Source organism: Falco rusticolus, chromosome 1 (assembly GCF_015220075.1).
Source record: "Falco rusticolus isolate bFalRus1 chromosome 1, bFalRus1.pri, whole genome shotgun sequence".
In the NCBI taxonomy this organism is placed as follows: domain Eukaryota; kingdom Metazoa; phylum Chordata; class Aves; order Falconiformes; family Falconidae; genus Falco; species Falco rusticolus.
In genome coordinates, this window is record NC_051187.1 from 74,507,138 (window position 1) to 74,525,964 (window position 18,827).

An 18,827-nucleotide genomic window follows, 5' to 3' on the forward strand; every position below is an offset into this window, starting at 1 on the left:
TACCAGAAACTTCTTTCTTTCCTCCAGAACATTTTCTCTCTTTGGCCCAAGCTGTGGACTGGCTCTGTGGACTGCCTGGATCCTTCCCAGATACCTTCATATTTCCACTGCCTTTTGCAAGCATCCTTTTCTACAGGGTAAAACAGTTTCTGCAGTTTATATTTAAAGCACATACATGTCTTCAAGGTCTTCACTGCTGACCAGCAAGATGGTGCTTGCTTCACATTACATTCATGTACCTCAGCTTTTTGAGTATTTAAAGACTTGTCAATTCTTAGAGCTCTGGTATTTTTGATCTGCCGTTTTCTTCTCTTACATTTGTTTATTTTGCAAAATTAGCAGGAATCTTTTCACCTTAAGCCTTTACTTCTCTGATCTGAGATTTTTGTATTCCTAGAATTTCAGTCTAAAAACCCGGAAAATCTTATATATGAAATAATAAGAAAGTGTTAGTTACAAGAAAATTCACAAACAGTAAAAAAGTTGGAGTGCATGTATGTATAGTAGGAAACTGTATTTTAGGATGTTCCTATAAGGCAGATTTTATTAGCTAATAACTATTGCTGTCTAATTGTTTAAGATAAAAATAAATTGTAAAAAAATCATAAAAGAACAGAAGCAAATACTTAGAAAAAGAATTAAGCAAACTTGTTTCTCATTCAGTGAAATACGACTAGTAACACTTCGATGTCTTAATCTGCCTTCTGGAGGGGTGCTTTTAAGACATACAGTATATTACTATGCATTAGTGAATATAATTCTGACATTTCTCCCTACAATAAAACTTAAAAGACACCACTGTCCCATTCTTTTCAGGATAACTTGGAAACCTGAATTAATTTAGAATTAACAAGTAAAATTACATAGGGGAATACATTTGACAAAGCTGTCATTACTCTCTTCACTATGGACCAAGGCTAAGCAGACCCGTCTCCTTTTTAACTATCCAAATAATGCCACCCAGAAGTTTATGGCTGGCAGCAACAGCTGTAGCACAGTTTAGGGGAGAAATCTCATACCTACCTGCAAACAGGAGCCAAGACAAGAGTTCTCATAACCTTCTGATTGCAGTAGGAATGAAAAAAATTATGTCACAGGATCACACAATGGTGAGGGTTGGAAGGGACCTCTGGAGATCTTCTAGTCCAGGGTCCTCAAACTTTTTAAACAGGGGGCCAGCGTGCGGATGCAGTGGCAGGCAGTCATCTGCGGCTGCTTGGTTTCCCCCCAACCCCCGGTCGGGAGGGGGGAGGGGGGCGGGCAGGGGGGTTCTGTAAATACAGGGGGATGGATTGAGGACCCTGGGGGGCTGTATCCACTCCGCAGACCATAGTTTGAGGACCCCTGATCTAGCCCAACCCCCTGCCAAAGCAAGTGCACCTACAGGAGGTGGCACAAACACATCCAGGCAGGTTTTGAATGTCTCCAGAGAAGGAGACTTCAGGACCTCTCTGGGCAGCTTGTTCCAGTGCTCTGCCACCCTCAAAGTAAAGAAAATTTTCCTCATATTCAGATGGAACTTTCTGCATTGCACTCTGTGCACACTGCCCCTTGTCCTGTCGCTGGGCACTACTGCAAAGAGTCTGGCCCCATCCTCCTGAAATTTTCCTTTAAGATATTTGATTACATTGATAAGATCCCCTCTCAGTCGTCTCTTCTCCAGGCTAAATAAGACCATCTCTCTCAGCCTTTCCGCATTACAGAGATCTCCAGTCCCCTATTCATCTTTGTAGCCTTCCACTGGACCCTTTCCAGTAGTTCCCTGTCTCTCTTGAAGTGGGGAGCCCAGAAGTGGACACAGCACTCCAGAAGCAGCCTCATCAGGGCAGAGTAGAAAGGGAGTATAACCTCCTGAATGGCAGCACAACATTCTGGTGTATCATCCACCCATCCCAGTTTTGCATCATCAGCAAACTTGATTTGGGTACACTCTGTCCCTTCATCCAGGTCACTGGTTAATAAACTGAATGTGACTGGACCCAGTACTCACTGCTGGGGAACACCACTAGCTACTGGCCTCCAGCTGGACTCTGTACCGCTGATCACAACCCTCTGAGCTCTGCCATTCATCCAGTTCTCAATCCACCTCTCTGTCCACTCCTCTAACCCACACTACCTGAGCTTACCTGTGAGGATGCTATGGGAGACAGTGCCAAAAGCATTGCTGAGGTAAAGTAGACAACACCCACTTCTGTTCCCTCGTCTACCCAGCCAGTCATTCCATCATAGAAGGCTATCAGATTGGTCAACCATGATTTCCCCCTGGTGAATCCATGTTGATGACTCCTGATAACCTCCTTTTCCTCCATATGCTTAGAGATGACAGCCAGGATGAGCTGTTCCATCACCTTTCCAGGGGTGGAGATGAGGCTGACCAGCTTCTAGTTTCCTGTGTCCTCCTTCTTGCCCTTTTTAAAGACTAGAGTGACATTGGCTTCCCTCCAGTGCTCAGGCACCTCTCCTGTCCTCCATGACCTTCAGAGATGACAGAGAGTGGCTTGGCAATAACATCTGCCAGCTCCCTCAGCACTCAGAGGTGCATCCCATTGGGGACCATGGATCTGTGAGTGTCAAGTTGCTTAAGCGATCTGTAATGTGATCCTCCTCAACCAGGGGAAAATCTTCCTTTCTGCAGACTTCCTCTCTTGCCTCCAGGATCTAGGATGCCTGAGGACTGGCCTTTGCAGTAAAGACTGAAGCAAAGAAGGCATTCAGTCACTCCACCTTCTGTGTCCTTCATCACCAGGGCATCCACCTCACTCAGCAGTGGCGCCACATTTTCCCAAGTCATCCTTTTCCTTTTGATGCACTTGAAGCCGTTCTTTTTGTCATTGATAGGCCTCACCAGATTAAATTCAAAAGGAACCTTAGCCTTCCATGTCACCTTCCTGCATGTCATGACAATGTTCCTACATTCTTCCCAAATGGCCTGTCTCTTTTTCCACTTTCTTCTTCTGTTTGTTTTGCCAGAAGCTCCTTGCTCACCCATACAGGTCTCTTGCCCCCTTTGCTTGATTTCTTACTCATAGGGATGCTCATACATTCCAGTTGCTCCCTTACATAAAAGGGAACTCCACCACCTTTCCTTGCTGGTCTGTCTTTCCTAAAAAGTACACAGCCATCCATGACAGCATCCCAGTCATGTGAGCTGTCCCACCATGTCTCTGTAATTGCAATGAGATCATGGCCCTGTGATGGCACGCAGATCTCTAATTCTTCCTGGTTATTCCAAATGCTCTGTGTGTTGGCGTACAGGCATTTCAGAGAGATAATCGAGCATGCAGGTTTCCCAGGAGTGCAAGTGGATCTACCATAGCCACACACCCCCTTGAGGTGGCTGGCCTTGTGGTACTCATCTTGGGAGGCAGCTAAGGATCACATATCACTGCTTTGGTTGGCCTGATTTATTCCCCAGCTGGACCCAACGGTGTGAGCGTTGCCACTTTGGACCCCTACCCCTGAGTCCTTCAGTTTAAAGCCCATCCCACCAAGCTGGCCAGCCTGGTGCCAAAGATTCCCTTGTCTCTTCTAGACAGATGGATCCCATTCCTCCCTAACAAGCTATAGTCAAAGAACATCCCATTGTCATAGCACCCAAAATTCTTACACCAACACCAGACACAAAGCCAGAATTTTATGTCCATTATACATCTGTTTCTGGCTGTACCCTTTCCTCTTACTGGTAAAACAGAAGAAATAATAACTTGGGCTCCAAAATTTTCACTTGCATCCCCAGGGTTTTAAAATCTCCCTTGCTTCTGCCCAGGTTCTGGCTTGCGGTGTCATTAGTGCCCATGTGAAGGTGTAGCAGTGGAGAGCAGCCTGTGCTCTTTGCAAGCTGTGGCACCATCTCAGCAGCAGCTTGGCCCGTAGCTCCCGGCAGGCAGCGTCCCTCTCGTGACTCTCTGCCAGGCCGGCAGGCAAGTGGTGCCTCAGGGCCCCTCAACGGAGAGTCACCCACTACAAGCACTCAACGTTTCTTTTTGCAGTGACTATGCTGTGCTGCTGGTGTAGTTTCTCCATGCAGACCTTGCTTGTGGGAGTCTATAGCTGTTAAAGCTTCGTATCTGTTCCTGTTTGTGATGCTGGAGGATGGAGACTGAAGCACAGTCCTTTTTTGTGGGTCACTAGGGTCTAAGCTGCCTCATTCTCTGTGGTGCCCACTACAGGATCATGGGTCTGTAACCACCTCTCTATCTCCATCTTGACCCCTCTAATACTGCACAGCCTTTTAGCTGTTCCCTGCAACGCGGCCACCTGAGGTAACAGACCATCAGCCTGCGCACACCTGAGGCGGGCACTTACCTTCTCTCCAGGAGAAGGCTCTGGGCACCCATTGCAACCTGCTGCCTGGACTGAAATCTTCTTCCTTACCAGTTCCTTGTGGGTGGATGCATCAAACATCTCAGGGGTTTTCTCTGTAAAAACACTGGTTTTAACTCTGAGATGAGTGCCCACCACCCTGGCAGAGGCCTAGAGCACTTCCCTGGGCTGTGGGCCTACAAGCAGGGTGCCGGGTCCTCCCTGCACGCCCTGCCGCACCAACTGCCACCCCACGCCATGGCTGCCAGCGCTCCCCAGGGCTGTGTAAATCTGCCGTGGCTGCTGCTGGCCAGGCCCAAGCTGTGTCAGCCTTGCTTGCAAGATCTGCTGGCTCCTGGCAGGGATCTCACCTCTAGTTCAGGTTCCCCTGACTCCAGGAACCCCCTGTCCACCTTGATCTAGTGCTCAGCCACAGGGCTTACCATTGCTGCGGCTGTGTGCCTTGCCAACTGAGTGCTGCCTGAGCACTGTCCCCTACCCACATGGAGCAGGCAGCCTCACACCCTGCATTTAGATTAGTGGCTGCAACAAAAACCTCTCCAAGCAAACCTGAAGCTGCCATTTCCACAAAGGGTGCACAAAGCCCACTAACCAATAACAGAATGTAATGCCGGTCTAATAATAGAATTTAAAGGATACAGTCAGCTTAGTAGAGAAGGCTAACTACTTACAGGCATGGCAAAAATTGTTTGCATTGTTGTTATGGCCTGTAAGGAATAACAGTTAACAGGAGTTATTGAGCAATTGCTTCAGAGAGAAAATCTCTGTTACTTCTTGCCTCCAGGAAGCCTGGTGTACACTCCTGGGGGTACCAGGAATACCCCCTGGGAATGAACTCACCAGTTTTGTATGGTAAGGGCAGAAATTCCTAAAACCCAGCCTAAGATCCAAGGAGACAAAATGAGCAGGGATGAAACTGGCAAGTGAATGAGCACCAGTTCAAAAAACATCAAACCTACTGGAATATCTGCACGTCTTAGTAAAAAGGGATGCAGATAGACTATAAATATTTTATATGTAATTGGCTCTATATTTAAGAGTGATTGCTGTGGGTAAGAGTAAACTCTGAATCTTATAATTCTGAACAAGGACTCTCCCTGCAGACAGGCATTGATTAATGATACCATTCTCTGAAATCTGAGCCACAGGGTCCTTAAGACTTCAAGAACATTTAAAACTGAATTTATGCGTCCTTCCTAGTTCACTGAACTCACTGTTTTGTTGTGTCACTCTAGACCATAACTGGCTGATATTTTTCATGTTTTCTCATTGCACGTTGACAAAACTTTTGTAAAAAATTATATGTTTGAGCAGGAAATTTTATAAGGCAGCTGTGGTCACTCTGTATATTAAGAAAAATCCATGCATGTTGGAGAATTCTATGCCTTTGCCATTGCTGTTCACACTTCTAAGCTATTTTCAGTTCACTTTTTTGACCTGTTCTCATCATCTGTGTATCAAAGTGGTACTCTACTAATGACACCTAAGTGTATTCTCATCCAGGAGATAAGCCAGCCTTTGACTTCTTTTAGAGAGAGATTCTCACAGCTGGAGCATCTTCATAGAGGAGCATTCATAAGTGGCTGAAGAATTGGATGGTTGGACTTGATCTTAAAGGTCTTTTTCTACCTAAATAATTCTATGATTCTGTGATTCTAATTCCTTCCACATCTGCAGTTACTTAACCAGATCCAAAGTGCAGATGATGGTGAGTCTTGGAATCCTGATCATTGCAAAAAGCCTTCAAGGTCATTGCTAGGGATGAGCTTTGGAAATCAGGGCCTCTGGCAAAGAGCCCCAGGTAATGCTCAAGCTGATGTCCAAGCTTACACAGCCTTTAAATCTGTGACAAGTAGATATAAGCAGGAGAACAATGACCTCAGTTGTCTAACTGCTGGTTTTACTTTTTGAATTAAGTTTTTCATTTTTACTCTGTTTAGGCATAATCCCTAAAAAGTAAAACTCCCAGGAAATCCACATACTTTTATGTCACTGGATCAAGACAATCTGTCTGGACTGTCTGCCCATCTCCAGGACAGGAGGAAGAAGAGGGGTGATACTGCAAGCAGAAAATCTTGTGCCAGAGACATTTCTTCCCGGGGTGTTCAAGTTCATAGAATCATATAATCCCACAGAAAACACTACGTTTCTGCTGAGCACACAGTAAAAAGACTTTATTGTTAAGGTATGTGTCAAGTTATTTTTATATACATATACATAATAAAAATTAATATATTTATACATGTACACATTTTTATATTTATATATTTATATATTTATTTAGTTTTGTCTCCCTAGCTTGTGGGAGTTGACTGGGAAGAAAAGAAGCCTAAATAAAATAGGTTTCCTGCAGAACTACCCAGCAGAGATCCTGGTTTGAAACCTCCTGTGTGAGCTCTCGACACTAGATGTCGCTGCCACCGCGTCTCCCGGGGGGACAGCTGGCTCCCGCTGCAGGGCTGCTGTGGTGCCCGGCTGGCAGAGGCCTGTCATTTGCAGTATTTAGGAATATAAGCCTTTTGTTCTCGTTGCTGTAAATACACTGCCCTTTTGCTCAGCCTGTTTTTAGTACTATAATTTCAGATGCAGACTGATGCCTGTACAGAGAGGGTCAGTCAGGAAGAGAGGCTATGGAGAAGCCTCAATTCCTTGGGGAAGTCCCCAACACCCAGCAGGGACATCACAGGCCTACAATTCTGCTCCTGCATTATGTCTGTATATGTAAAAATATATATCAATAGATATCTCCGTCTGTGCACATTGATGGCAGGAAGGCTGGAAGGGCCTCCCATTGTCCCAGTTTCACACGTGCTGTTGCTGGGGAGCCACCGGGCAGCATCCTCTTCACACTCCACATGCCTCACATTTTTCTGTGAGAGTAAGGAAGGACCTTCTTCAGTCATACCAGCATTTCATTGGTCCCTGCTTCGCTCACACGTGGGTTAAAGATTTATTATCCTTCAGTATGGTGCAAAGAAAATTCCTCTTTTCTCTCTCATACTGACCCAGATGTAGCCAGAGGATTGGAAATAGTTATTAAGGTTGCACTATTAAAATGCTAGTCAATTAAAAATAGGAAACAATCCTACACAGCTAGGAGGTGGAGTACCATGTCTGGGACAGGAAAAAAATCTGTATTAAATTAGTGGAGCATCCAACTAGCCAGTTTTTTCTAAGAAGGTAGAAAATAGTGATGCTCTTGATGATTAGAGAATTACTGAACTCCAGGAAATACTTCCATTGAATCCTCAGGAATTAGAGGTTGAAGTTTGCTCCAATACAGAGAATGTATATCTTTAGAAACTCTGGTCTTAGAAACCATAAACCTTTCTTGAGGTATTGAATGATTCTTAAAAACAAGTAACTTCAAGATCTGATTAACTAGATTTTTGTACCCTGCAAAGCACTGAAACTTACGGTTTCATACTGCAGTTCTCACCTACCTTCTGAAGATTACTTCAGTAGAAGGAATTTCTTTAACTGAAAATGGTGCGTTTCTAAATCCAAAGAACGTGAAAGAGATTTTATTGTGTCCAATTTTGGGTCATCTACTACCAGATAGATAGATGAGGCATCCCAAATGAGGGTCACGAAGGAGGTCTGGGGCTGTAGCACCTGCCCTAAGACGAAGGGCTGAGGGAGTTGGGCTTGTCAGTCTGACGGAAAGATGGCTTCAAGGGGAGCCTAACAGCAGCTTTCAAATTCACAAGCTGCATTGAGATTCAGCTCCATGTTAGTGCAGCTACCTCAGCTTCTGGATAGCCTGGCACACAAGAGGGAGCAAGCTTGCTTCTGTCAGCACAGAAAGAGTGCCACAACTCCTTAATTCCCCTGTGCTTTTATTCATCTCTCTGTGAAACAGGAATACCACAACTCCTTTTTTCGCCTTTGTCTCTGTCTATCTGAGCTGCAAATTCTTTGCCTCTCACTATCAGTGTATATGGTATCTAAAGCAGCTGATCTCATTAGTTAGGGCTTCTTATCACAGTGATGACACAGATAGATAGTCAAAATCATTGAAATTTCCCAGTTACATTTCCACCAGTGTTTTCAGAGGTTTTTCTGCAGTTTTCAGCTATGTTTTCAGGGATTAGGATTTTCATAAATAAGATGTCACCAGAGGATAATTGTTCTCAGAGACTGCTGCAGCCCTTGTAAGAAAAGTTCCATTATTTATCATCTGCATAGCAGGCATTACCTGTCACACATCTCGATTTTCAAAGAAAGTGTATTGAGATATAAAGCAGGCATTCTCCAGCTGTACCAGTGGACTTCTGAAGTTTGCCTTTGGATAGTTTTCCCTAAAACTGTGATAATCCCATTATGCTCTTGTTAATTTTTCAGATGGAGTCTTTCTTTTATTAATTTATTAATGCTCTTTGTTCTGCAGGCAGCACTAGCAGAAAAGCATTTTGGCAGCATCACAAACTGTATCTTTAGTTTTGTGATGCTTATTTTTGTTCTTATTCTCAAAATAATTCTTATGCCATAGTGTATGTTTTGGTGTAACATTAAATGGTTCCTAAAATGTTTTTCCTCTTCTATGCTGCTGCTGTGTTTGATGTTGATCCATATAAGAATGCAGTACATTAATTTTGCCAGATCTGAAGTACTGGCAGACTTCTCCAGTCATTTCTGCAGCTAAGGGAAGGCATTTAGTAAACATCTCTGCTCTAGCTGTGCACCCTCAACTGTTTCCAGAAAGATACAAGAGAAGTCATCATAGGGACTTCTTTCTTTGCAGGAATGAGTCAGCTTAACCAACAGGATTTGTTTCGATAAACTCTGTCTGATTTTCTATAGAGATTCTGGTTTGCCAGAACAAAATGTCATGGTAACACAGTTAAGCAAACACTTGTACTTCCCTCATCCCTAAACAAGAACCAGTGGCTGTCATTGCGAAGCTTTCTTGTGCTTCATTCAGAGAGGCCAAAGAATGCATCTTCAATGCAACCCAAAAGGCTGTGGGTTTTTTATGTGGTTCCTGAGGGTGTAACATGTCAGCCCACGCAATGCTGCAGTATGACTGTAGGGAACCTGACTGATGACTTTAAAACACAGAAGAAATCCCATGTTTTCAGCCTACGGTGCTTTGCTGCCAGCGGAACACCTGCAAGACAGTTACATGCTTAATCAGGAGTGTCTACAGAAACTGTGGTTCCTGCAGAAAAGCCTTAGCCCAGTACACAGAGAGGAAACCAGTTCCCTCAGATTTACACTGACTTTGTGGCACAGCTGCAGCTTCCCAAGCATGTACACTCAGCTCTGTGTTCTTGGCACCTGTCTGAATCAGACACACTTCACATTCTTGCATCACCTGCATTTCTCAGTCCCCTCACTCACATACAGACAGTTCCACTAGGCTGAAGTTAATATTGCATGACTGCTTTCTGAAGAAAAAAGAAAGAAAAAAAAAGAAAAAAGAGAAATGCCTTTAATTTTTAGACTATGGCACAATTTCAGATGACCCTGGACTCATTTCTACATTGACTGACACTTGCCATTAATCTCATAGATCTGTAAAGAAAACAGTTCTAAAAAATAATTACAAAAAAATCCTTTACCTCTGGTAGAAAGGCCCTGAGAGTAAGCTGAAAGCAAGTCAGAAGCAAGAACTGTTTCTCCCTGGTGCTTGCTTGCGCATCAGCATCGCCTTTGCCCACTCCCCCAGAGAATTCAGGCTTTCTGGAATGTGGGAGGCATATCAGATAGTGTCTGTCTACATCAAAGACCAAAAAATGCTGTTACACAAAATGTAGAGGTGTTGTGTTTTGGTCCTCTTCAATAATTTTTCCTAGAAAATATATCTGCACAGTCACAATACACCTTTTATAAATGTTCCTTTAATAATGGCTTGTCTCTCTTTGGGAAACCATAACCACCCTACTGTTTTCCTTCACTTAGGAAATTAAACATCTAAATAGAGGTTGTGTATGCTATAGAAATCTTCCAGAGTGCTAAGGCAGTGCTGCAACATATCCAGGTTTCAATATAATTCACTGGGTACAGACCAGCTCTATAATTTGAAAGTATTATAATCTGTAGGCTAAGTATCACTGTTAGAAGACAATATATCATGCTGGATCTAACAGCCCCAGAGAGGCAAGGCTGCGGCAGTTGCGTATGTCCAGGTCCAGCCAGTAGTGAGGCTGAAGATGTATTCCTAGTAGGCACATGCACACAGAGCACATGTATATGACATACAGACATACACATATAGACATGCTCAGACACACAGATACATAGCACTCACACAAACACTGAGAACCCCCAGGAAATCTGCCTTTCTTTCCTCTTTCTCTTCAAGACTCTCCCCTCTTCTCTCAAGGCCCTTTCTCCACTAGTACGCAATGTTACCACAGCAGTAGTAACTTTCACACCCCAAATGTCTGTGCATGACTCAATCATATATTTCTTTTCCCCAGACTGGAGAAACTGTAATGCCTGTTCCCACAAAATGTCAAAAGGAGTTGTTACATTTGACTACCTCTATTTTTGTTAAAATTATTAATGGGGATTTACAATTTATTTTTATTAATGATACATTGGGGCAGACTTGTTTTCTATTACTTAAATGTAAACAACCAAAAAGTAAAGCATTTCCCTTTGGAAGAGACAAGGCTGCATTTTTAGACTTTGAACATTTGCCTGAAGCAACCCATCATTGCATTCTTGTTTCCTCAAAAACAGGGCTTTTGTGACTGTAGTGTACATCCATTCATCCATCCATCCATCAGTCCCTCTTATAATTTGTAAGCTGTTGTCTAGTATCAGTCAGGTTTGACAAAGAATTATAGACTCAAAGATAATTAAGTTCCTACAAAGTTCACCAGTTGTCATGAAACCTGTAGGAATATAATTGTCTTTAGGGAGAGGAAAGCAATCTAAATCAGTGTTCCTCAAGGAATGGCCCCAATATAAACTCAACAGCCTTCTGTTTGCCTTGCCAAAAGCCAAACAGCACCAAGACAGCTCCATACTGGACAGCTGTACTTAGGTAATGTATAAGAGACTGTGTGGAAATGACAGTTAGCTATTAAGTGAGGATTACTGGAGGCATTACAGGTGCGAAGAATGTCACAGGAGAATCCCGATATAGTGAGAGGAATGTACACAAAGCCTTAGAATTCAGGAGTTATTAGTGTCATCATTAATGTAATAAGTTGTTTTTCCAAGACTTTAGTGTAGGAAGTACCTCTTCTTTTTTCCTAAAGAGACTAGCACCTCAGTCTTGCCATTTAAGGAAACTTCTAATGTCTGAATTTCCCCTTCAATATGCAAAAAGGGCTCTGTACTTGTGCTGTCTGACCTGGGATGCCTCATGTAAAAGCAGAAAAAAAGAGCACTTTGGATGAACAAACTGGCCTAAAGCATGCCTTGCTTCATTACTTGGAGTCTTCAAATACTGAACTCTGTTATTGAAGTTACTACCTTGCACAGGTGTGTTGCCATAGGAACTCCTGGAAAACAAATGTTAACCGAAATTTCAAAAGTCCTTTGGTGCACATAAAAAAATAATTATTCGAGTTTATCTGGAGTGTTTCTTATGTGTGCACGAAAAGCATTCTGTACTAAATTAAAAATTGTGTGCTGTTTCATTATTTCGTAAAAGTTATTGCTTCTGCACTGCGGTGAATGAATGGCAGCAATCCTGTACACAGTGTCTGGCTAAGAACCATTAAGATGCTTATTGAAATTACTAAGATGCCAGTTATGAAATGACATTTATGCAAAAAAAGGAGACTTGAAAAGCTCAGGAAGATGGGCTTGCTAGTCAGTGCTTATTCATGCACTGACTAATGTGAGATATCACTTGTACAGAACCAAGTGTCTCTCCACAGCCTGCAGCACCGGAGGCCCACGGGTGGTCTCCAGACAGTTACAATCATCCCCTTAGGTCATAAAATATTGTCTTTAAACTATGTTGATATTTTTACAGTGCACAGATCAAAATTATAGCTTAGCCTTCCCTAAGATATTGTGTCATTTTCCTAAACTCACCACTTCTGGAGAGTTTGCTGTTTATACTCTTCGCTTTCTTCATTCTCCCATTTCTTGTCAAGTATAAGAGAATAAAGAGGAGATCACAGGTACACAATGGACATTTGTGCCCTTGGGCACTTACAACACAAACTGCACAAACCGCTGTTGTAAGCTGGAATCTCGATGTACTAAATAACAAGATACTTCAGACTGCCAATGAAGGGCAACTGTGAAAAGGGAAAAGCAATCCTTGGATGTGTTAATTACAGTACTTCAAGCAGAGATATGTAAATACCGATGTTATTGTGTGAAGGGCTTCTGCTGTGTATCATTCCAATGAGAAGGACACAAGCTGAAAGATGGCCAGAATGAATTTGGATATCCTATCACATAAAGGGGGCTTGGCTTATTTAATCCAGCAAAGGAGCACTAAGAAATTATTTGATCATTGATTACAAATGCATTGTTGCATTGTTATGAAAGGAAAATTCTGTCAAAGTGAAAGAACAATTTGTCATTAATAATTACAAACTCACAATAAATAGCTTTAGGGGAGAATTAGAAAAAAGCTTTGCATAAGAAGTAAACTGAGCTTCTGAAACAACCTTCCAGGTGCAATAGAAGATGCAAAAAAGATGTCAGGGAACAGTGAGGGCAGGTAGGAGATCCACAGGAGAGGCATCAGGCCAGAGCCTCGACAGCCTGCAGAGCGGGCTGGAAACTAGGACCATGCGTGGCAATCAGCTGACAATTAGTGGGGGACGGATGGCGCCAAGGATGGCGCAAGGAAAGATAACACCTTGCTGTTGATTGGTAGTTAACCACCAGTCGGGGATTGCCTAGTATGCAATGCTTAGCTCAAAAGAACCAATCTGTTTAAAATGCACGATTACTGAAAGTATATATACCCGTGTTCTATACAATAAATCGACATTTGCTTGCATCAGGCTGCGTCCCGTCTCTCCATCACAGCAACAGCCCAATGGCAGGGCAGCTGGAGGCACCAGGTCAGGCCATCCCCAGGGACAGGCACCTCCCTGAGGATTAGGATTTGAAAGTCATTAATTATACCCTGTCTATAATAGTAAAGGACAATCACTGATGCACACAGGGTCATTTCCAGTCCTATATTCTTATGCAGTATAAAGAAATGGGAAGCAAAAAAGACTCCTAGGGTCAATTCTTCCCAAAATCAATGGAAAAGACTCACTATCAGCTGGATCAGGCACCTTAAAAGAAAAGCAGGCAAAAAATGGTGCCCTAAGTCCTATTTTCTCCTTGCAGAATGAGTCACTCAAATGACAAAGACGGCTGGCAGGCATTTGTCACTGCTGGGCACAATCACTACCTACACCTTGAGGTCACAGACCACAGACAGAGATAAGATATAGCATCTGCTGCCTTCCTAGAACTTCCAAAGTCTGCTAGTCTCCCTGATGAAGAGGAGCAGTCACCTTCTGCTGACTCAACTCTAAATCTGCCTCTGGACATTAAAATATAAGCACTTAGTGATCTGTCAATAAATTTCTCAACAGCTGAAATGATGCTACACAGTTTTAGCACAGCCCAGAAAGCCTTCCTTTGCACAGTTCTTTCATGCCACCGGAACTGTACAACCACTAACTGTTGAGGGCCCTTGGTACTCCTCACCTGACACAGTTCCTTTTGCCTATATTGCTCAAGCAAGTAATACATAGGAGAAAGAGGACAGGAAGAGAGAGCATTCCAGGAGAATGCTGTGGGAGACGGTGTCAAAGGCTGTGCTAAAGTCCGGGTAGACAACATCCACAGTCCTTCCCTCATCCACTAAGCGGGTCACCTTGTCATAGAAGGAGATCAGGCCAGTCCAACGGGACCTGCCGATCACAAACCCATGCTGGCTGGGCCTGATCACCTGGCTGTCCTGTACGTGCCATGTGATGGGACTCAAGATGATCTGCTCCATAAGCTTCCCCGGGCTCAAGCTGACGGGCCCTGGACCTTCCTTCCAGCCCCCGTGCTCGTGGCTTGGACAAGCGAACGCTTTGCTGGGTTAAAAGCTGGCTGGACAGCTGAGCCCAAAGGGTGGTAGCAGATGGGGTTACCAGCTGGTGACCAGTCACAAGTGGTGTTCCCCAGGGCTCAGCACTGGGGCCAGTTCTCTTTAATATCTTCATCGATGATCTGGACGAGAGGGTCGAGTGCACCCTCACTAAGCTTGCAGACACCACCAAGTTGAGTGGGAGTGCTGATCTGCTTGAGGGCAGGAGGCTCTCTAGAGGGACCTGGACAGAATGGAGCGATGGCCCGAGGCCAAGTGTGTGCGCTTCAACAAGGCTCAGTGCCGGGGCCTGCGCTGGGGTCACACCAACCCCACGCAGCGCTGCAGGCTGGGGGCAGAGCGGCTGCCAAGCTGCCCAGCAGAAAAGGGCCTGGGGCAGAAAACGGCCATCTGCATACGAGCCGGCAGCGTGCCCAGGTGGCCAGGAAGGCCAAGGGCATCCTGGCTTGTATCCAAAACCGTGTGCCCAGCAGGACCAGGGCAGCGACCATCTCCCTGTACTTGGCACTGGTGAGGCTGCGCCTCGACTACGGTGTTCACCTGTGGGCCCCTCAGGACGAGGAAGACACAGAGGTGCTGGAGCGTGTCCAGGGGAGGGCAACGGAGCTGCTGATGGGTCCGGAGCACAATTCTTACGAGAAGCGGCTGAGGGGACTGGGGTTGTTTAGCCTGGAGAAAAGGAGGCTCAGCGGGGACCTTCTCACTCTCCACAACTACCGGAAAGGAGGCGGTAGCAAAGCTGGTGTCGGTCTCTTGTCTCAAGCAACAAGCAACAGGATGAGAGGAAATGGCCTCAAGTTGTGCCAGGGGAGGATGACAGTGGCTGTTGGGGAAAATTTCTTCACTGGAAGGGTGCTCAGGCATTGGAACAGGCTGCCCAGTGGAAGTGCTTGAGTCACCATCCCTGGAGGTATTTACAAGACGTGTAGAGGTGGCACTTGGGGACACGGTTTACTGTGGACTTGGCAGTGTTGGGTTTATGGCTGCACTTGTTGATCCCAAGGGTCTTTTCCAACCTAAATGATTCCATGATTCTAGGTTCCCTCCACTTGGGACCTCAGGTCCCCATCACCTCAACAAGAAGCTTGACACAGAAAGGGACTCTGGGGCACAATTCCCTCCCTCTTTTCACCTCCAGAAGGCTTTGCACGGGAGGCCCATCAGATGTACAGTCCTGCACATGCTGAACAGACAGAAACACGGCACCCATGTCGGTCTTGGTGGATATTCAGCAATGCTAAAGAAAGCTTTTGAGCTGTCTGGGTCTCAGGGCGTGCACTCATGCAGTACAGGCCACGTTTCTGGGAAGCACGATGCAGCACGCTGTACAGAGGGCTGTCCTGAACCATGGAAATATCTCAGGGGAGCGGAGAGACGCGGTCCCCAGAGTGGCCTCTCCAGCTCCTTCGCTTGCCCTTGCAGGGGGCAACTTGGTAACCAGAGACAGGAGCCGCAGGATCTTTCCCACCTGCACCAGGGACACAATTCGCATTTGGCTTAACCGTCAGTGTCTGCAGGGCTCAGTCCTGCCCCGCCAGAAGGAATCCGAGAGGAGCACAGGGAGGAGGAGTTTTGTCTCTGCCCAAGGGCTCCTAGCTCCTCTTTTCAAGACAGCTCGAAGTCAGACCACCCGGCCCAGAAAACTTTGCACCTCTCTACATAAGTCAGGGACATCCACCTGCAGTCCCCGTCTTCATTTCAGTTTTGGGGGGTGTCTGCTCCCTTGGTCAAGAAGCCCCTGGGGACTTGCTCCCGCCAGGCTGCTTTGTTCTTGGTGCGATGCCCAGGACCCGTTGAGTCGGGCGGTGGGGACGAAGGCTGGAGCTTGCTGGGTGGGTGATGCTGTCCCAGCGGCTGTGACATCACCGAGGACGTGTCACAATGGGAGCTGTCTTCAGGGACATCACCAGGCAGCCCCACTGCAGTTTGCCTTCGGCGCTCGGTGAGTGCAGCATGCAGGGGGAAGGCTGGGCTGGGTGGGGGACGGGGCAGATGCCCAGGGCCTTTCTAACCCAGAGCGAGAGGCGAGCCCCTCAGGGCAGGGCACGGTACCGCCCTCGGGGCTGCGGCAGAGCTGCTGGGGGCTCCCGCTGGGGGCAGGTGCCCAGAGCGGCTTTGGGGATGGGACGCGTGCCCGTGGCTCCATGGGACGCTGTCCTGTGGCAGGGATGGGGCCTCGGGAGACTCTATGGGGACAGCCCGCGGCTCCCACTGGTACAGTGCTCACAAACCCTGCCCTTGCTCCCTCGCACCTCCATCACCCCCTCTCCTACCGGCCCCCAGCTCCAGCCGGCTCCTGCCCCGCTCCCCCAGCCCCGCGCTCCCTCCCACCCAGCCCTGCTCAGCCCCCTTTTCTCCCACCTCCTCTAGGCCATGGCTGCGGCAATCGCCCTCATCCTGGCTATACTGGCCATGCAGCCCGTGCAGAAGGGCCTTCACTGCAGAGATATGGCCACGGACGAGCGGATGCGGCAGCGTAAGGCATATCTGGATGAGCAGACGACTCGGGTGATGCAGGAGGTTGACCGGAGCTGGGGCACGTTCCTTCCCGCGTTGCAGCAGTGGCCGCTTTGGACTGTTGCGGGGGCCCTGGTGCTGCTCGCTAGCGTCTGCTGGCTGGTCAGGGAAATGAAGCTTGCCTCTGGCAGCCGCAGTGAGCAGGACAGAAAGGAGGATGACAGGGAGGAGGAAGACCTCCATGGTGCACACAGCGGTGTCAGCTCTATGGCTGTGCCCACCCCACCGCCAATGCAGGAGCTGCCTGACACGTGCGAGGCCCTGAAGGAGCCTGGTGGGTGACCTCCTTAAGGTCTGCCAGATACTGTGCAAGAGGAGTTTCATGCCAGAGCTGTACCCAGCCACTGGGGAGGAGGGTGCCCGTGAAACCTGGAGTGTGCACGGGAACAGCATCACCTACCGCCTGCCTGTGTTCCTGTGGCCACCCCCCGGGCACTCTTTCACCCTGGAGCCGGACACCACGGGGCAGCTGCCAGAAGAGCAGCCCAGCATCCGTGTGGGGCTGGAGTGCGTGTGCTTGAGGCAGCAGCTGCTGGGAGACACACTGTGCTTTCTCCACCACCCCGAGGACCAGCTGCCGAGGGACCAGAGGTCGCCCCTCCTCCACACCCTCTGCACACACTCCTGCCTAGACGTGGAGAAAATCGTCTGCTGGACCCAAATGCTAGTAAAAACAGCCTGGCTGCTTTTGCCTGAGTCGCGCCACTGCCAGCTAACGCTGCTGCCCTCCTCCCAGTCCTGCAGGTTCCAGCTGACAACCGCCTCCAAGATGGACATCTGCACTGAAATGATTTTTGCGGTGTGGCAGGACAGCCAGGCTGAGCCTTGAGTAGGCGGAGGGAGGCCAGCTTCACCAGCAGCACGCCACGGCCAGAGAGCCACGCTGCTGTCGAGATGCTGCTTTGCAGGAACATGGCAAGGCGCACCCAGCAGGACAGTTTCCACCTCAGAGGTCTGCAGCTCTGCACCCGTCTCCTGGTGGTCACAGGCTTTTCCACCCGTGCCTGCGACCCTGAGGATCTCCTCTCATCTCTCAACGGTGGGGCCCGAGGGACAACTGCGGACACTGGCACAGAGAATCTGCTCACCCCAGAGACCGCCTGGGGAGTGCGTGCCGCAGCTCTGAGCAAGCTGGGCACGGACATGACACCGCCCGAGGGGAGCTCAGCATCACCGGCGTGTGGGGAATGTCCGCCGGTCCAGCTGGAGATGCCACTGCAGCTGAGGCTCCTGTTATCACCTGTAACAGCATGGGACCACCCATCCTGTTGGAAAGAGCTGTCTGAGTGTGCCTATGGAATACACTGGATGCTCTGTCTGGGTGTCCATTTGCAGCTTGGCCTGTGTGTCTTTTGAAGAACTCTGCGGTTTCACTGCACATTTCATTGACTCTTTGGGCTCAGCTGTCCAGCCAGCTTTTAACCCAGCAAAGAGTTCACTTGTCCAAGCCACGAGCAGCCAGTTTCTCCGGGAGAATGCTGTGGGAGACGGTGTCAAAGGCTGTGCTAAAGTCCGGGTAGACAACATCCACAGTCCTTCCCTCATCCACTAAGCGGGTCACCTTGTCATAGAAGGAGATCAGGCCAGTCCAACGGGACCTGCCGATCACAAACCCATGCTGGCTGGGCCTGATCACCTGGCTGTCCTGTACGTGCCATGTGATGGGACTCAAGATGATCTGCTCCATAAGCTTCCCTGGGCTCAAGCTGACGGGCCCTGGACCTTCCTTCCAGCCCCTGTGCTCGTGGCTTGGACAAGCGAACGCTTTGCTGGGTTAAAAGCTGGCTGGACAGCTGAGCCCAAAGGGTGGTAGCAGATGGGGTTACCAGCTGGTGACCAGTCACAAGTGGTGTTCCCCAGGGCTCAGCACTGGGGCCAGTTCTCTTTAATATCTTCATCGATGATCTGGACGAGAGGGTCGAGTGCACCCTCACTAAGCTTGCAGACACCACCAAGTTGAGTG

General features: G+C 47.5%; 1 protein-coding gene and 1 long non-coding RNA gene across 2 annotated transcripts; both read left to right on the forward strand.

The window, feature by feature from the left end:
- Positions 1-10,503: 10,503 nt before the first annotated feature.
- On the forward strand, positions 10,504-13,234 carry LOC119154302. The gene is made up of 3 exons (XR_005106425.1): positions 10,504-10,514; positions 12,960-12,964; positions 13,062-13,234. It is a non-coding gene; the product is annotated as an uncharacterized LOC119154302 (long non-coding RNA).
- An 818-nt stretch (positions 13,235-14,052) lies between these two features.
- LOC119150945 lies at positions 14,053-17,146 on the forward strand. The gene is made up of 2 exons (XM_037394189.1): positions 14,053-15,172; positions 16,718-17,146. The coding sequence occupies exons 1-2, from the start codon at positions 14,588-14,590 to the stop codon at positions 17,144-17,146; spliced, it is 1,014 nt and encodes a 337-aa protein (XP_037250086.1). The 5' UTR covers positions 14,053-14,587.
- The last annotated feature ends 1,681 nt before the right edge of the window (positions 17,147-18,827 follow it).